We start from the raw sequence: 17131 nt of genomic DNA, 5'->3' as shown, positions 1-17131 counted from the left end.
AAAAACAAACAAATGTCAAACACCCTTCAAAGGCTCGCAAGGCTTCGCAAAGCAAGCCAGTCGTCTATGCAAGCCAAGGGAAATTTAAGTTAGACAAAGGTAAATATTTTCCAAATTTTTCGGCTTGTAGTTACTATATATCGATGAAAGTAGATATCAAGGAATGAAGAGTGTCGGAGTATGTAGTTTGAAGAACTGAGTATGTAGTTTGAAGAACTGAAGAAGTGCGTTAGATTAATTTAAATTAGATTTAGCAGCATCGGAAGTATTCAAGTTCTAAAATTTAATTTTGAATAAAAAATGAAAATCCTTATAATTTTCTTTAAAGTGAGATAAAACAAAATTCTACTAGTAGGGAAAGGAGTCATAAATCGTACAAAAATTTAAAATTTGTTTAATTTCAATGAAACCGTTGTATCTGCACTCTTTTTTGTTCAAGATAGATAACACTTCAAAACCTACCTGTTTATGAAAAATTTCAAATTGGTTTTCAGTAAACATGCTTGAAAAAAAAATACAAAAATATTAATCGATATGTTTTTAGAAACGCGTTTTGATGGAGTGTTACCAGAATCGGATTGGCGCAGTCCTTTGAAATGAAATATTCATTTCATACCCATTTATTTGTTGAAGTTTTTAATTGTGCTGAATCTGGTACCGAAGTATTATTTTTTTAAACAAAATGCCGCTGCAAATATTTTTATAGTTTATGTCGCCGCTGAACGGGGATATAGTCGGTCCGGAAAATCAGGGGGCAAAAAAATATTTTTTCTTAAAACTTCAAAATTTTAATGGAAATAGAAGTCTAATCAACCTAAAATAAATTATTTGAAATGCATTTTCCAGCGTTTCAAACCATATTTTACATCGATCAAATAAAAATTATTTTTTTTGTAAAATTCTGTTGAATAGAACTGTAAAAAGTTTCACCTTTTTCCAAAATCTCTAAACTATTCAGTAGATTTTTTATAATATTTTACAAATTCTGCAATTTGAAATGCTCAAATTGTATTCCGGTAAAACTATAGTGTACAATCAGTTGTACAATGAAAGTTTTTTTGTTTTGTTTTGAAAATCATTTACCTTTGGGATTAATTTTTATAAGTTTTGAAATATTTGAATATGCATTTTCAATTCAATTCAGTTTAATACTACACTTTTTTCGGAAATTCAATAAATTATATTCATAACAAAAATCATGCCATCTTAAACCGGAGTATAAAAAAGAACCGCGGTTCTTTTTTTGTGAGCCACGGTTCGTTCGCTCTTTTCATAGAACCGGCTCTTTGAGCGGCTCGCTCTTTTTTTGCCCACCTCTAATATAAAATATGAAAAGGACTGTTTTTGGAAGAAAAAACCTTTTCTTCACTACCTGATAACGAGAAAAAATAAAACATTTTGATAAAAAAAACAACTTTGGCAGTAATGGATTAAGCCAACTTAAGTCAAATAGTCGATAGAAATAAAAAGTAGAGTTCTTATCTCAATCAAACAGCATCATTCCCTACAAAACAATCGCTTCTTCACAACGCATCTTGTTCACTCTCCGCTATCAGAAGCTCCACACTGATAACGCAGCCCACCTTCATGCCATTATGCAACAACATGCCAAGATCCAATTTTCGTCAGCCATCAACACGGCCTCTCTCCGTCTAATAATAACCGCAAGCTGTCGTGGCCCGTGTCATTCCCACTAATTAAAAATCGTTCTTCTTCTGGTTCTTCCCCTTCCCTTTGCAGTGCCGCCTGGGTGTTTCTCCGCCTCAGCCTGGTCCTGCACCGGTACGAGAAGCGCAAGATGACCGTCGTGCGGCGGTTCGAGGAGGTGGCCGCGCGCAACCCGTCCAAAGTGGCCCTGCTGATGGACGACCAGCGGTTCACCTTTGACGAGGTTCGTCGCCTGTCCGATCGCGTTGCGTGCCACTTCCGGTCCAAGGGCTTCTCCCGCGGGGACACCGTCGCGCTGCTGATGGAAACCCGGTGCGAGTACCCGTGCGTGTGGCTGGGCCTCGCCAAACTGGGCGTCGTGACGGCCCTCATCAACACGAACCTCCGCCGGGAGACGCTCCGGCACTCGATTGCGGTGGCCAATTCGAAAGCCATCATCGTCAGCGAGGAGCTGGCCGGCGGTAAGCACTTCTTGTTCAAGATTTTGAAATTGCACGCGGAATAGGGAGGAGGAAGCGGAGGGGGGACTCTGCAAATGGAATCTGTCAATCAGCCGGCTCTCATCCTTTTGAGACGTTTGGCAGAGTGGCCTAGAGAGAGAGGTCCTTCGGTACCGTGAGGTGGGGCTGAGTTAGCAATACTCTGGTTTTAATTTTTAAAAGTTGTTTAAGTTAATCAGGCTTCACAAGATATGTTTTGATGAATACAGCTTATATGTTTTATATTCATTCAACAATTGTATTGTTTTGATTACTGAACACAATTTATTTCTGTGTTCAAAGAAGCCATTTTGCCTTCATTAAAGTATCCATACAAACATGGGGCTGATCAAATAATGGTTCTATGAAAATATTTCATGATCTGTCTATTTAAAAGGGATTGCTAATACTGTTCTGTTTTTTTTTTTTTTATAAAAAATGTTCTGGGTTGTGAACAGTTATATCAGAAATACTGTTCTCAAAAGAACAAGTTTGCAAACTTTATTCCTTTGATTTTTTTTAATATTTCTGTTGCTTAAAAGAATACAACTTTTAAGCAAACGACCTTTTTCCAAAATTTTATAAATTAATAGAAAAATACGCTAGTAAGAGCTGAGTTTTCTTTACGAATTCGCAAATTTTTACGCGCTTTTAAATTTTATTTTTTTTTGTTTTGGACAAAATTTTGTCTAGGCATTTCCTACATCATAATTAGAGATTTTCTGATCAAGTTGGTGTCTTCGGCAAAGTTGTAAGTTATGATTAGGTCTTTTCGAAAAAATAGAGTGCATGAAAAAAAAAGTTTTTTTTTAATTCATTTCTTTATCACTTAAAATTGAATTTACGAATTACGTTTTTTTTTATTTTAAATTTTTTTTTATTATTTGTTTCAGGTTACTAAAAATACATCTATACATTTTCGGAGATATATTTAAAAAAATAGTTTCTTCTCTTTTTTATTTCTTTTAGTTATGTTTGCATTTAAAAATACTTTTTGAACGAAAAGCACATCCGAAAAAATATTTGTGAAAAGCTTTTAAAAAATATTTTAAAAATGTGCTGTATCTCAGGAACTCATTGTCCAACTTTCGATGTTCCAAAGAAAAACGTATTGGAAATTTTCGAAGCTTTTCAAAAATAATTTATTCAGGTGTGCTTAAAAGCTCAAAAAACCTAAAAAAATAAATCCACTGATAGGATATTTTGAAACATATTTTTTAATAATAAATCAAAACATTTCACTTGAACCCAATTTATATTTATTGTTTTTACTTACAGTAACTTTTTTATTTGAATATGTTGAAAACTGTTTATTTAAATTTAGTATCGAAAAATGAATCTCATTTGGTACGATTATTTTGAAATAAACGTATTCATAAATTAAAAAAAAACCATCACATGCAACATAAATAATGCTTAGATGTGTCATTTTAAATAAAAGTCGTAATTATAAAAGAACTTTTCTCCTTATTTAACAATATCTTCAATTTTTAACATTGAAAATTGGATTAATATTTTTAAAGCAAGTTCAACCACAAAAATGTAATCGACCATGACAAAAATCTACCACAATGTGACCAAATGTTGACTTAAGTTGAACAGACTTTTTAAAAATTTTAAAGCGTCAAAATCTGTAAGTATCTGTAATTTGAAAAAAATATCAAGCTGCCGTAAAGAAAAATATTTACAGAAACTTATAAAAAAGGAAGTTTTAATAAATTTGATTCAGAGAGTTTATAAAAACACTGCTGAATTTATAATTGTTAAAGCTTATGGAAAATTGAAAAAAAAACTGTTTGGTTATGAAATGTAGAAATAACACAAAATGCAGTTATATTAGTGTGAATTGCAATCTTTCTAACTAGACATCTAAGCAATTATGATAAAAATATTTTGTATAGTTTTGTTTTTGTTTGTTTATGTTTTATGTTCAATTTTTTTCCAATAATTATGTAAACAATTGCATTTTTTTTAGTTTTAACTTTGCAATGCATTTTTTTTAAATTTCATTCTATTGTAATAAGATTGTATTGTATGTTTTTGAAAATTATTTTCTGTGAACGTTTTTTTGCGAAAAAAGCCAAATTTTCAATAAATAAAAAAGTCTGCTTCAATTTTCTATTGAAAATGACTATTTTTTTTCAATAAATAAAAATTGCGTTATATTATTATTATGGAAAATACTAAAATTTTCAAAAATTAAGGTATTTTTTCGAAAGTACTCAAATTATCATAATTTGCAATAAGGGTATCAAACGAAGCGAAATTTTGTATGCTTTTTCGCTTAATTAGAGTTTTTTTTGCTGAAAACAATTTTTTCACAAAATACCGTAGTTTTCGGAAATACTAAAATTTTCAAAATTTGCAATATGGATATCAAACGAAGCGAAGTTTGCTTTGCTTTTTCAAACTAAGAGATTTTTTTTTGGAAAATGCTTAAATTTTCACAAAATATCTTGTTTTTGAAAGCACTAAAATTTTCAAAATAATAATTTTCAAACGCTGCGACTTTGTGTGCTTCATACAAACATTCATATTGTGTATGCTTCATATCATACAAAATTTTGCGTCGTTTGCATAGCATTTTTTTTTAGTATTTCCGAAAAATACGGTATTTTATGAAAATTTTAGCATTTTCCAAAAAAAAAACTCTCTTAGTGTGAAAAAGCAAACCAAATTTCGCGCCATATTGCAAATTATAAAAATTTGAGTACTTTCAAAATTTGGTACTTTGTGAACAATGTTGAGTACATATTTTACTGTAAAACTTACTACATTTTCAAAAAATATATTCTAGGTGAAAGCATTGAGAATTTAACATGATATGGTTTAATTGATCAATTTAAGAAAGATTAAAAAAAAATGAATTATCGTAGTTTTAAGCGATATTTTTATGGATTTTTTGCTTGACTTTTAATTTTTTTTAGATCTTTACAATATTGCCAATATTTTTAACAAATCGTATGCATTAATAAAAATATTGCATATAGAACTAAAATTAAACGTAAAGAATTTCAAATTTGTTCCATCAACGGTAAATTCCGTCCAACGAACTAGTGTCTCGTCTTGTGTCCAAAACCTGTCCTAATCGGACCGACTGCGAGGGTCCGTCCATCCCGTGTCGAAACACGTCTGCAGCTGATGGTTTCTTGTCCGATAGAGGTGCTTTTGTTGTCGGTGTTGCTGTGTGTACAACACGATAAGAGAAACTGCCAAGAAAAGAGCTTTTCAGTTATAACAGGAAGAGTACGGTATTGATTCGTCGTGGCACTACTGGATTAGGAGCATGATTTGAACGGTTGCCAATTTTGAAGGGGTTTCTAACTGATGGAAGGGCAAACAGATGGTGGGGCACATTTTGAAATGAAAAGTTGGTTAACACATTGATTTAAGAAAATCTCAATAATTCATTTTCAGCCATTGCCGAGATCATCGACCAGGATGGCATTAAGGGGTTGCCCATTTTCGTGTACGGTTCCGACCAGTCATCCGAGCAGACCAAATTTGACCAGCTGCCAGGTAAGACCCGAAAATCCATTACAATTCTTCCCTCACATCGTCCATTTTCCATCGGACACTATTTCACCTAATCCCCATGGACCGTGTTGCCAGCAGGCGGCAGTGCCACGTGTACAAACACACGTGTGTGTGTCAGTGCCAAAGTAACTCTGCATATTTTATTCCCATCGTTCTTCTTATATTTGGTCAGTTTTCACCTTCGTCATTTCGGGGTGGGAAGAGGGGAATGTTCTTACTTTTTGTGGGGTAGTGGTGGTGGTGGCAAGAACTCCATTCATCCTGAATTGTACCGCGCTGGACTGTTGTATGCATACTTCCTATCCCCAGCACCCCTCATCGGAGCTGTGGAGCTCTTCTGTCTGTCCAATTCTCCATTATCAGCAATGTCCAAAACGGCTGCCAGTTTCCCATAAATTGCACACATTTCGTCCGAGATCCCGATGATGTATTTCCTTTCCGGTTCGGTTCCTTTCACTGTTTTTCCCTCACTCCACTCAAGTTCCCGCGTTTCCGAGTCCCGTTTTGCCGAAGAAGAGTAATGCCAGTTCCGGTGAGATGGTGATCTGCACGGAAAGACAAAAAAATCTACATCCAATCAAAGAAAGTGTTGCATGAATCGTCAAACAACTTTGGTTGCACTCAATGATAGTTCAACTGTCAATTGTAGCATGCCATGACACAACTTCACAATCAAATAGCCAAAACTCAACTTCCAATTTAGCTTGTTCAACTTTTCAAAAATAACATTACCACAATTTGAATGAAAAAAAAAGCATTTTGATTTTTTTGGCATTCAAAATACTCCGTGTCTGGTGTTGTTGCACGAGGCAAAAGTAAAGAACTAGTCCTTACTTATCCCCCTATGTCCAGTTGTCCGAAGGTGGTCAGACTAAATACTTTCCCACGGCGGGGAAGATTGCAACTCGTGTTGGACTGCTGCCCACCCCCTTAAAAACCCACCTCTACCTTAGCTGATAAAATCATAAATCATTTTCTCACACCTCAGAAGAAATGCTCGTACCAACTCATCCAAAAATTCTCGTGAGAGTGACTGAATGTATGTTTTTTCCCTCCCTCCCTTCTCCTCCACAGAGGCCGAGAACCTAAGACAGGCGCTGGATGGCGTGCAGTGCGATGAGGATCTGAGCACTATCTGGCGTGATATATCACCCCGGGATAAGCTGGTTTACATCTACACGTCCGGCACGACCGGGATGCCCAAGGCGGCCGTGATCACCAACTCCAGGTACGAGATAAGCGTTTGATAACGTAGCGTTTCGTTTAGTTTTCATTAGGCTGGTACAAATGTTATCTAATGTTTTCGTGACCTCCCCACCCCTCCTTAAAAAACGACCCGAAAAATCAAGGGGCAAAAATATGTTTTCAAAAAACTTCAAAATGTCATTCGAAATTTAAGTGTAACCATTTTATAATGCATTCCCCTGCGTTTAGATTTATTTTTAGCATGTTTGGGTAAATTAAAAAATCTTTTGATTTTTTTAATATTTTTGACTTTTAGTAACGTCATGATTCGAAATCCGGACACTTAGTAGCATATCATTTTTGTTATAACTGGCAAAAAATCATGTAACAAGTTGGAAATGTAGAAATATCATCATGATGTAGTATAAACAGTCAGTTTTAAGAGAATTCATGCTAAATATGTCTTTTTTGCAATTCCGTCGTGAAACTACTAACTTTTCCTGTCATTCTTGAACGACGAAATAGCCTACTTTTCTGTACCAATAATAACAGAATCGAATAGCAACACTTTTCAAAATAAATGCTGAAAAGTAACACTTTTCAACATTTTTTTGATTCAAACGATTTATTGACAAAATACATGACAATTTGACATAAAATTTCACTCAATGGGTGTTTTTCGGAATTGCAAAAAATGTTGTATGGAACTCGTTGCAAAACTTGATTTTTTCAGCACTCTTCGTATTTATCCAACTCGGTGAACCTCGTTGGATAAATGTACGACTCGTGCTGAAAAAAACCTCTTTTTGCAACTTGTTGCATAAACTACTATTCTAACAATTTTAGGTCAGAATTTTAAAATTAAAATGACATGTTGCGCTTCGAATTCCGGACACTGATAAAAGCTGATTTGAAATCCGGACACTCAATTTTGCCTATGAATCGCACAACTTTGGACTGAAATGTTTAGGTCTCAAATAAGCTGTTAACATCAAAACAATCGAAACTTTGTATAGAATTTTACTAGAATTTAAGGAAATCAAAACCATAATTTTCTGCTTTGCCTTCACGCTGCTTCCGCCCGCTTCTGAAATATTTCAGTGAAATGTGTCACATTTTTTGGTAAACTCATATTTTTATTTAATTTAATTGTTTTGGCATTGACTACAGCATCCAAACCAATTTGAAATGAATGTTGATGTTAGAATTCATCAAATAATACAGTTTTGACAATTATTATGTAAACTTATATTCAAATAATTGATAAAACAAGATGTGGTAATTTATAAGTTTGTAGCATTTAAATGGTTTTTAAGGCCTCAACAGTGTTGAATTAATATTTTCTTCAAGAAAAACACATTCTATTTTTATATTCAATAAAATTAGCTCATTTTAATCAAAACGTTGTTCAAAATGGGCATAAATCGAAAAATCTGGCAAAATCTGTCAATAAATGGCACAGAGAATAGAGATTTTTTATTCTGGCTGAAGTTTGAAAAATCTGACAGATTTATCTGGCAACCTGGCAACCGATGATGCCAGATACACAGATTTGTCAGTGTTTCACAGACATTTGAGCTTGTGCCAGACATTTGTTTTGGTTCACAGACTTTTAAAAACCCTAATTAAATTATTATTTGGTAAATATATCAACCGAGACTTATTTTGTCAGCCTTAAAATTTTTTCGACAAATGCACAGACATACACAGATTTTTTTACAGACATTTTAAAAAACCATGTGGCATCCCTGCTGGCAACCCTGTGTATAGAGTTATCTACGTGCGCATGTATTGCGTATACGTACACAAAAAAGATTGAGGTTAAATTTTGTACCGGCCAGCAAAACAGATGGTGTGCTAGTGTGCGTGACAGCGGCTTTAGATAACTCTATGGGGACTGTCATTCAGAACACCGCTGGAACAACAGCGAGCCTAGCGAATGAATTCCTCAATTATGTCAAAGCTCCCCCATACCTACAGGGGGAGCGTTATTTTATTACGTAACGCAGAAATTTGGATTTCATAAAAAATAGTACCCAGATTTTCAACATTTTCATTCAATTTTTTTTAAGTTGGTTTGCAATAATTAGTTTGAAAAAAAAAACTAAAAGTTAAAGAAAATATTTTTTTAAGCAACATATTAATAAATGAATTTAAGCTAAAAAAATTGAAAACAGGGGGGAATGCATTTTTTTCAAATGTTATTGATATTTTGAAGTTTTCAGATTGTTTTGCCCCCTAATTTTTCAAGCTGATTGTGGATTTTTGGCCGGGGTCGCCAGCGCAAAGTGACAATCTCGCCGATGTACTGGGCGACAAAAACTTTGAAAAATATTTACATCAACCTTACACACATTCCGATATCATGCACTATATTCAAGTTAAACCAATGCTAATCTGAATTTTTTTTCAAAAAAATCAGAGATAATTGAAGTTCTAGTTGAAAAAACTTGTTAAATTGATTGTAAACTATTTAGTCACGTTTCATAATGTTTTTTTCAATTATTTTTTATAAAGTAAACGCATGTTAAACTTTTCTTTTAAAATTGTGTACTTTAGGAAAAAAATATTTTCATAGATTCATTAATATTTTGCAAATTTTTATCTGATGCAAAAAAGATACAAATATTCAATGAAATTTGAAGCAACCTTAAAGCCACTTAAACTTTATTTTTGTTGACATTTTTTACCAGTAAGCCATGACGAGCTAGTGATTGTTTTTAGAGAGCCTATATGGAGAGGCGAAATGTCACTCTCAGGGTTCCAATCGAACTGTTAAATTGGGGTTCCAATCGAGCAACAATATCATGCAAGAACAAGGTTGGAATTAATTTAAAATAATTTTGGCAAAAAACGATACTTATATAACAATTACAAGTATTATAAAATTGTTGTAGATAATAATCTGGTAGTTTTTATTATGTTCGGTTACAAGAAAAGTGCCAACACCAGAGAAAACAAGTTTTTCAACCTTAAATTTAAATGACTTTGGGTGTTTGAAATTTCTCCCAGAACATTTCATTTCCCTATGTAGGTCCTTAATTGTTTTGCCTTTTCGCGCAAGCCACGTACAGTCATCCCACATATTCGGAACACCCACAAATTTGGAACACTTTTGTGATAATTTGTCAATAACACGCCAAATGCATCTATTCTGTCGACCCTTCTATTTTTAGGACCTTTATTTGGACACTCTCTTGCTATTTCACTAGTAAAAATAGTACTTTTTAAACAAAAACTGTATTTCAAGACGATTATGTTCAGAGCAGCAAAACGCTGCTTCCAAATTGCCTGTTCCATAATTGTGGGATGTTATTGTGCCTCCCACAATTGTGGAACACCTGAATTTAACGGATATTTTTCGAAAAAATGTTATCAGACCATTCATAAAACATAACTAAGCTTGAGTTTTGTTGGTTTCAGTGCGTGAAGTCATTATTTTGTAAAAATTATGTATTCATGGAGAGAACCAAAGTTTGTTTACATCCGTAAGAAAAATGTGTTCCAAATTTGTGGATTTCCAGGGTCAAAGTTTTTCTTCAAAAACTTCATAGAAAGGTTGAAATTTGCAGTTATTCGATACAGCATTCAAAAGATCGCAAGAAAAGCTGTCAAATGAAGGTAAAAGCGAATCATTAGGTTCAATTATCGATTTGCTATGATTTTTTGAACATTGGCCGATCTGTAAACTGTTCCGAATATGAGGGATGACTGTAATCCGGAAAATTGCTTCTCGTCAGTGTGTCAGTGGTAGAAGAAGCTATCATTTGATGATCTCTGCACCAAAACATCAGAGAGTAAAGCGACCGTCACTATAGCGTGTGAGATCTCTTCTTGTGTCTCGTGATTTCCAGCGATGTCATTCCCTCACTCCTCCCCATTTTGTAGACTATGCGCTCTCACCGCTGAGTCACTCAATCTCTCTGAAAACTGCAATGAAAGAACTGCTGTTGTGGTTGGGTGATAGATAATTTATTTTTTTCGTTATAACGGTTTTTTTTAAATTAATCATGAAAAAAAATTCTGGGCATATCAATATAAAAGTTAACCTGTAACAAATAAAAATTTGTCTTAATTTCAAGAATGTGATGGGATTAAGAGATATTTATTGCATATTATTTGATACTTATTTAAATTTCTAAAAGTTCAGAAAAACAAGGATAGCTGATTTTTTAATTTAGCTGATGAAAACTCTGAAAAATTAAAAAAAACTTATGAACATTTTGTGTTTGAATATTTAGTGTCTTAAATAATTGCAATTTTGGACGGTTTTTTTTGTACACAAATATTAAAAAAAAAACATTTTAATTTCAGAGTATTGTGAAACTGCAGAGAAATTTACGATGTTTTATATATGGTATGCCATGAAAATGAGTCTGTAATGGCCTATCTACAATCACTTAACTTAGAAAATTTCACTTAGCTTAGGAGTTTGAATCAATGGAAATGAATCTGATCTTCTACAATGAAAAGGAATAAAATTAGAAACTTGACGTATGGTTTGGAAAATTTCAAAATCTACGGTAAGTTGACGTTTCCATATCAAAGGTAAACAAACAACTGCATAGCAACGTATATCCGCCCAGCAAATTTTCTAAGTTGATTGTGGATGACGGCCGTAAGTTGTGTACATTTTCTAAGTTTTACTTTACTTAACTATTCTAAGCTAAGTGATTGTAGATAGGCCATAAATGCCAAACATGTTTGAGAAATGGTCAACAACTTTCTTGGTTGTTGTGTAACCTAAAGAAAACCTTTAAAAAAGATATCAAATAATAACAATAATATTCTATCGTAATATGGAATTCAATTTTGATTTTTTTTTTGCATTTAAATTATTAAATTTTGCCTTCACTTTTCAATCCACTCCACCAGATTCATCATGATGGGCACCGGCGTGTACTACATGCTGGCCCTGCGCGACGACGACATCATCTACAACTCGCTCCCGCTGTACCACTCGGCCGGCGGAATGGTCGGCATCGGCAGTGTGCTCCTGTGCGGCCTAACAGCGGCCCTGCGCAAGAAGTTCTCCGCGTCCAACTTCTTCGCCGACTGCATCAAGTACAACTGCACCGTCGCCCAGTACATCGGCGAAATTTGTCGCTTCGTGCTGACGACGCCGGCCAAACCTACCGACACCCAGCACCAGGTCCGGATGATGTTTGGGAATGGGTTGCGGCCCCAGATCTGGACCCAATTTGCGTCACGCTTCAACATCAAACAGATTGGCGAATTTTACGGCTCCACCGAGGGAAATTCCAATTTGAGTGAGTTTTCCTTTTTCTTTCTCTCTACCAACGCAATGTTTCTGATGTTGATTGATGAGTTGTACCTTAATACCTGTTTTTTTTTGCTTCGTTTGTCGTTCTGCCTTTCAATTGCAGTGAACCTGGACAACACGGTCGGGGCGGTTGGGTTCGTTCCGGCCTTTGCCCGGACGTTCTACCCGGTGACACTGGTGAGGTGAGTTCGGTATCGATGTGAATTTGCAAGAGCAGCGATAGTTTGCTGAATCACCAAGCGTCTCCATGAATTTTTGAACAGTGTGTAAGCTTCTTCTTTTTCCTAAATTTCAGATGTGAGGAGGAAACTGGGGAAATTATCCGAAATTCCGATGGGTTCTGCATTCGGTGTAAACCTGGAGAGGCTGGGGTATTTATTGGGAAGATTGAGATGAAGAAGGCGCTGAACTCGTACGTGGGTTATGCCGACAAGAAGGCATCCGAGAAGAAGGTTCTGCGGGATGTGTTCGCCAAGGGGGATATGTTCTTCAATTCAGGCGACATTTTGGTGACGGATTTGTTTGGATATTACTACTTCAAGGATCGTACCGGGGATACGTTCAGGTGAGTTGGTTTTTGATACTGAACTTATATAATTTTAATTTTATTGAGTGGTTACATACATGTTTATCGGCAAAAATATTAGAGGCGGTATGAGCACACACTAATACTTTTTCTAAAATATGTTTTCAGGGCATTGAAATATACATTTTCATCTATAAACAAGACAAATTTGAAGACATTTGGTTGTAGCATTGCCGAGATATAACTATTTGAAGCTAGCAGTTTCAAAAAACCGGTGCCACGGTATCTCAACTCTGCCTTGACCAAATCGGCTAAACATTTTGGTGAAGACTCGTTGAACCGGTCTCGTGTGTGTGACTAAGGCCGATTTTCATAAAATTAATTTCAAAAAATAAAAATGTTTTTTTGTTTTTCATATAAAAAATCGTCAGTTTTTAATTTTTGTATTTATTTTAAAAGCAAAATTTGAAAATCGGGTTTCATGCACACGTGCCACCCGTAAATCAACTCTGTATTTAGAGAAAATCGCTCAGAAATATGACAGTTCACTTTAAGCATGGCAAAAATCGTCTCTTACTTATGAAATATCTTCATGATTGAAAATCAACTTTTTAGTGGATTTAATAATTTGTCTGTAATATGAAATTTTGTGTTTTCTACATGTATGTAACCCCTTTAGATCTAATGTCACGAGACCCATGAGTATGAGATCATTCTGCTTCTCTGGGCTGTAATTCTGGGAGATTCAGAAAGAATCTTTCTTAAATAAAAAAAAAAAACAAAATGTATTTAAAGTTCGATTTTGACAGAGAGAAGGTTTGATGGTTAATTATTACCTTTTTTTCGATGTAAATTTACTTCAACACTTTTTTCTGACACATTCCCATAAGTAATGTAAACAATGTAAACGTCAGAATTGACTTTCTTGGGGAAAACATCTGATCGATTTGGTGTCTCCGGCAGTTTATGTTTATTTAAGTAAAATTGAATAAAATGAAGTTTTCTAAGTGTCTAAGCGATGTTAGATTAGATACTATAGTTTACTAGTTTTAAAAATTGATACATTTGTAAAATCTTCTGATGGTCAAATTTAAAACCTTATTTTAGAAAGGATTCGAAAAAACTACTACAGAGAAACCTCTTTTTACGCGATGCGTTACGTTTTTTAACTTGTTGATTTCTCTGGAACGACGCAACATTTTTGAAGTCTTTTAATAGCAATTTGTAGGTTTTGTTCAGAGCTATAAAACGCTTATTGAAGCTTGCAAAAATATTGTATGGTTTTAGAGAAATCCTAACTTGTATACTTTTCTTAAATTTAATAGCAGTAATTTATCATCAAGTTGCAGAATGATGTTTTTTCCTCGCTTTAGTTTGGCATTCATGTTTTCGGTCAACTCGAAAACTTAAACAGTGTCGAAAAGTATTATTTTTCGATACAAGTGCTGAAAAGTAGCTGAGTGCTTAATAGTAGTTTATGCAACAAGTTGCAAAAAGAGGATTTTTTCAGCACGAGTCGTACATTTATCCAACGAGGTTTACCGAGTTGGATAAATACGACGAGTGCTGAAAAAATCAAGTTTTGCAACGAGTTCCATACAACATTTTTTGCAATTTCTAAAAACACCCATTGAGTGCAATTTTAAGTCAAATTTTCATGTATTTTGTCAAAAAATCGTTTAAATCAAAAAAATGTTGAAAAGTGTTACTTTTCGAAACAAGTGCTGAAAAGTTCAACTTTTCAGCACCCATTTCAGTGCTGAAAAGTAGCACTTTTCAGCATTTATTTTGAAAAGTGTTGCTATTCGATTCTGTTATTTTTGGTACAGAAAAGTAGGCTATTTCGTCGTTCAAGAATGACAGGAAAAGTAAGTAGTTTCACGACGGAATTGCAAAAATGATCTTTTCAGCACTGTCATATTTGGTGATGATTTGTAGGTTATTTCATCATCAAGTAATTTTTCAAAATTTCCCAAAAAATATGAATTTAGATTTTTTTAAAATTTGGACTTTGTCAGTGCATACAATATTAAAAAAAAACATTTTGCATCATTAGAATATTCTGAAAATCTAAGAAGTAATTTTCTGAACCATTTGATGTCTTCAACAAAGTTGTAGGTTATGATTAGGACTTTCCAGAAAAAATAGGTACACGGATTTTTTTCTCGATTGTGATATTTAACTTTTTGTCATTAATCTCTTTTAATTTTTTTTCGCTTTTTTCCATGCTTATTTTTTCAAATTTTATAATCAAGAGTATCATTTTTAAAGGATATAAAACACTTATTTTGGACACATCAAATGTATAACTAGATTTTTGAATTATAAATATAAACTTGAAATTAAATTGGCTCAATGATTTCTTCAAGCATCAGGCATTAGGCACTAGGCATTTTATTTTACATTTACATTTTTTGGTTTTTCAATTAAATTGTAAAAAACAAACTGTAATTAATAGTTTCGAGGACGAAAACCCGGTTCAAAATCGTTTAATCAAACATAAATTTTAGCCACTCCAGAACTAAAAAAATGTTTATAAAATGTTTATGGTGAAGCTAAAAGTCTTGTGAAATGATAATGATATAGTTATCAAACTATACAATTTTCTGATTTTTATTTTTTTAAGCTATTATGATTAAATTTAAGTGCCAAGCTTTCAGTAGTTCGTGAGCTAGGTCAGTTGAAACTTGTAAAGTACACTTCCAGATTTCCGAAAAGTTAAGAATAATTCACTATTTAAATTAACAAAAATCTTTCTCTTTTGTTGGTTCCAGATGGCGCGGTGAAAATGTCGCTACTTCCGAGGTTGAGGGCGTCATTACCAACATTGTCGGTCTGAAGGATTGTGCCGTGTACGGAGTTGATGTGAGTTTTGATGATAAATTATTAAAAAAAAACTGAAATGGCGTAGGACTACGTGATTTAGTCAACCTATTGGTTTGTCGATTAACTCATCTACTTTTTTTTGTTTAATTGTTCTCCCCACAGATTCCCGGAACCGAGGGCAAAGCCGGCATGGCAGCCATCGTGGACACCGCGGGCAAGCTTGATTTGGTCCAGCTGGGCGCCGGCATCCGGGGCAGTCTTCCGGCTTACGCGAGGCCGCTGTTTATCCGAGTGCTGTCCGAGCTTCCGATGACGACCACGTTCAAGCTGAAGAAGCGAGACTTGCAGCTCGATGGGTACAACTTGGAGAAGGTTAAAGATGCGATTTACTATCTGCAGGGGGATGGAAGCTACCGCCGGTTTGAGCAGGCTGACTTTGAGGTGGTGAGCAGTGGCAAGGGAAAGTTTTGAGGAGGGAGGGGGAGAGGAGATGAAATCTGAGATAGTCAAAATTGTGTACCAAAAAGAAACAAACCACGAAAGACAGATTGTCACAAATTCCAATCGACTGATAGTAGGATTTACTGAATGTTTTAGTAGGATTAGTGCATGAAGTAGAATAGTTGACACTAGAATAAGCACCGACTCGTGTAAGAATTGTTACATTTGCCATGAATAGCATAGTTTAAGTTCAAATAAATGTTAAATTTTAAGAGCTAATAAAATCAAACCGTTTTTAATCAATCCCAAATCCTTTGAACAGAAAAGAAAAAAACTGTTTTGTTTGCAGACTGATATCAAAATCATTCACAGAAATTCGATCATTTGCGAATGTCGCGTGCATAGTTGAGTGCAACTGCTATTTGCATTTGCAATTTGCAATTGCATTTCAATTTTCGCATACTTTTTTTCTTTATCTCTCTCTCTCCAGCCGCCATCGACACCAGTCACTAATGTTTGTGTTAATTTATACTGATGTGTTCCGAGATATTCGGCGGCAGCGTGCTCATTTTGCGCATGGTGTCTGTTCTGTATACATTTGAAATTACCCTGCCAAATGGCTCCACAGATCAACACCCATTTTAAGGAGAGGGAGCGAGGGAGGTTGGATGGGTTGAAAAAAATACAAACCTCCTCCCCCTTACTCCTCCTCCAACCCTGACAACCCACCAGCGTTGCTGGAAACAATTGGTCTGGTCAATTTCCAATTTTGGCTTCATTTTAGAAACAGATCAGAATAAATGATTCATGTTCGTTGCCGGGAACCAGAAGACCAGCTATGAGAGGTTTGACGGTAAGTGGAAAAAGGAAGTGGCTGGCTGGTGTTATGCAAATTGCGCTCATTGGCGAAAATGCAAGCCTTTGCACGGCTAATGCAAATAGTGGTGTGATGATTGATTGATTTGATTCATTATATAAATTGGTTGACATGTGACGTTTTGTTTGGTTTTGTTTGCTTGAATGCAGAAAAACAAATTTAATCCAAATTCTTGAATAATTCAAATCATGATGAATTTGAAAGCTTTTCTGCAAAATCTTTGTAATTTATGGATATGAATTAGAGTCAAAGTGTTTCCACCCATTTAATGCTTCTATAAATTAAAAAAATTGCGGGACCGAAATTTC

At 34.6% G+C, this 17131-nt stretch overlaps 1 protein-coding gene across 1 annotated transcript in view; it reads left to right on the top strand.

Annotated features, from left to right (window-relative positions):
- The window catches only part of LOC120422938 (long-chain fatty acid transport protein 4), a 29285-nt gene extending 13054 nt beyond the window's left edge, over positions 1-16231 (top strand). The window contains exons 3-10 of the mRNA XM_039586516.2: positions 1741-2129; positions 5565-5666; positions 6759-6912; positions 11745-12139; positions 12257-12335; positions 12449-12718; positions 15454-15544; positions 15668-16231. Coding sequence (XP_039442450.1) covers positions 1741-2129; positions 5565-5666; positions 6759-6912; positions 11745-12139; positions 12257-12335; positions 12449-12718; positions 15454-15544; positions 15668-15976 — 1789 coding nt within the window. The 3' untranslated portion in view covers positions 15977-16231. The remainder of the gene's footprint in view (positions 1-1740; positions 2130-5564; positions 5667-6758; positions 6913-11744; positions 12140-12256; positions 12336-12448; positions 12719-15453; positions 15545-15667) is intronic.
- Positions 16232-17131: the final 900 nt, after the last annotated feature.

Source organism: Culex pipiens, chromosome 2, assembly GCF_016801865.2.
Source record: "Culex pipiens pallens isolate TS chromosome 2, TS_CPP_V2, whole genome shotgun sequence".
Lineage (NCBI taxonomy): Eukaryota > Metazoa > Arthropoda > Insecta > Diptera > Culicidae > Culex > Culex pipiens.
Note: the sequence above shows the minus strand (reverse complement) of the source record. Positions and strands in the feature narration are given on the sequence as shown.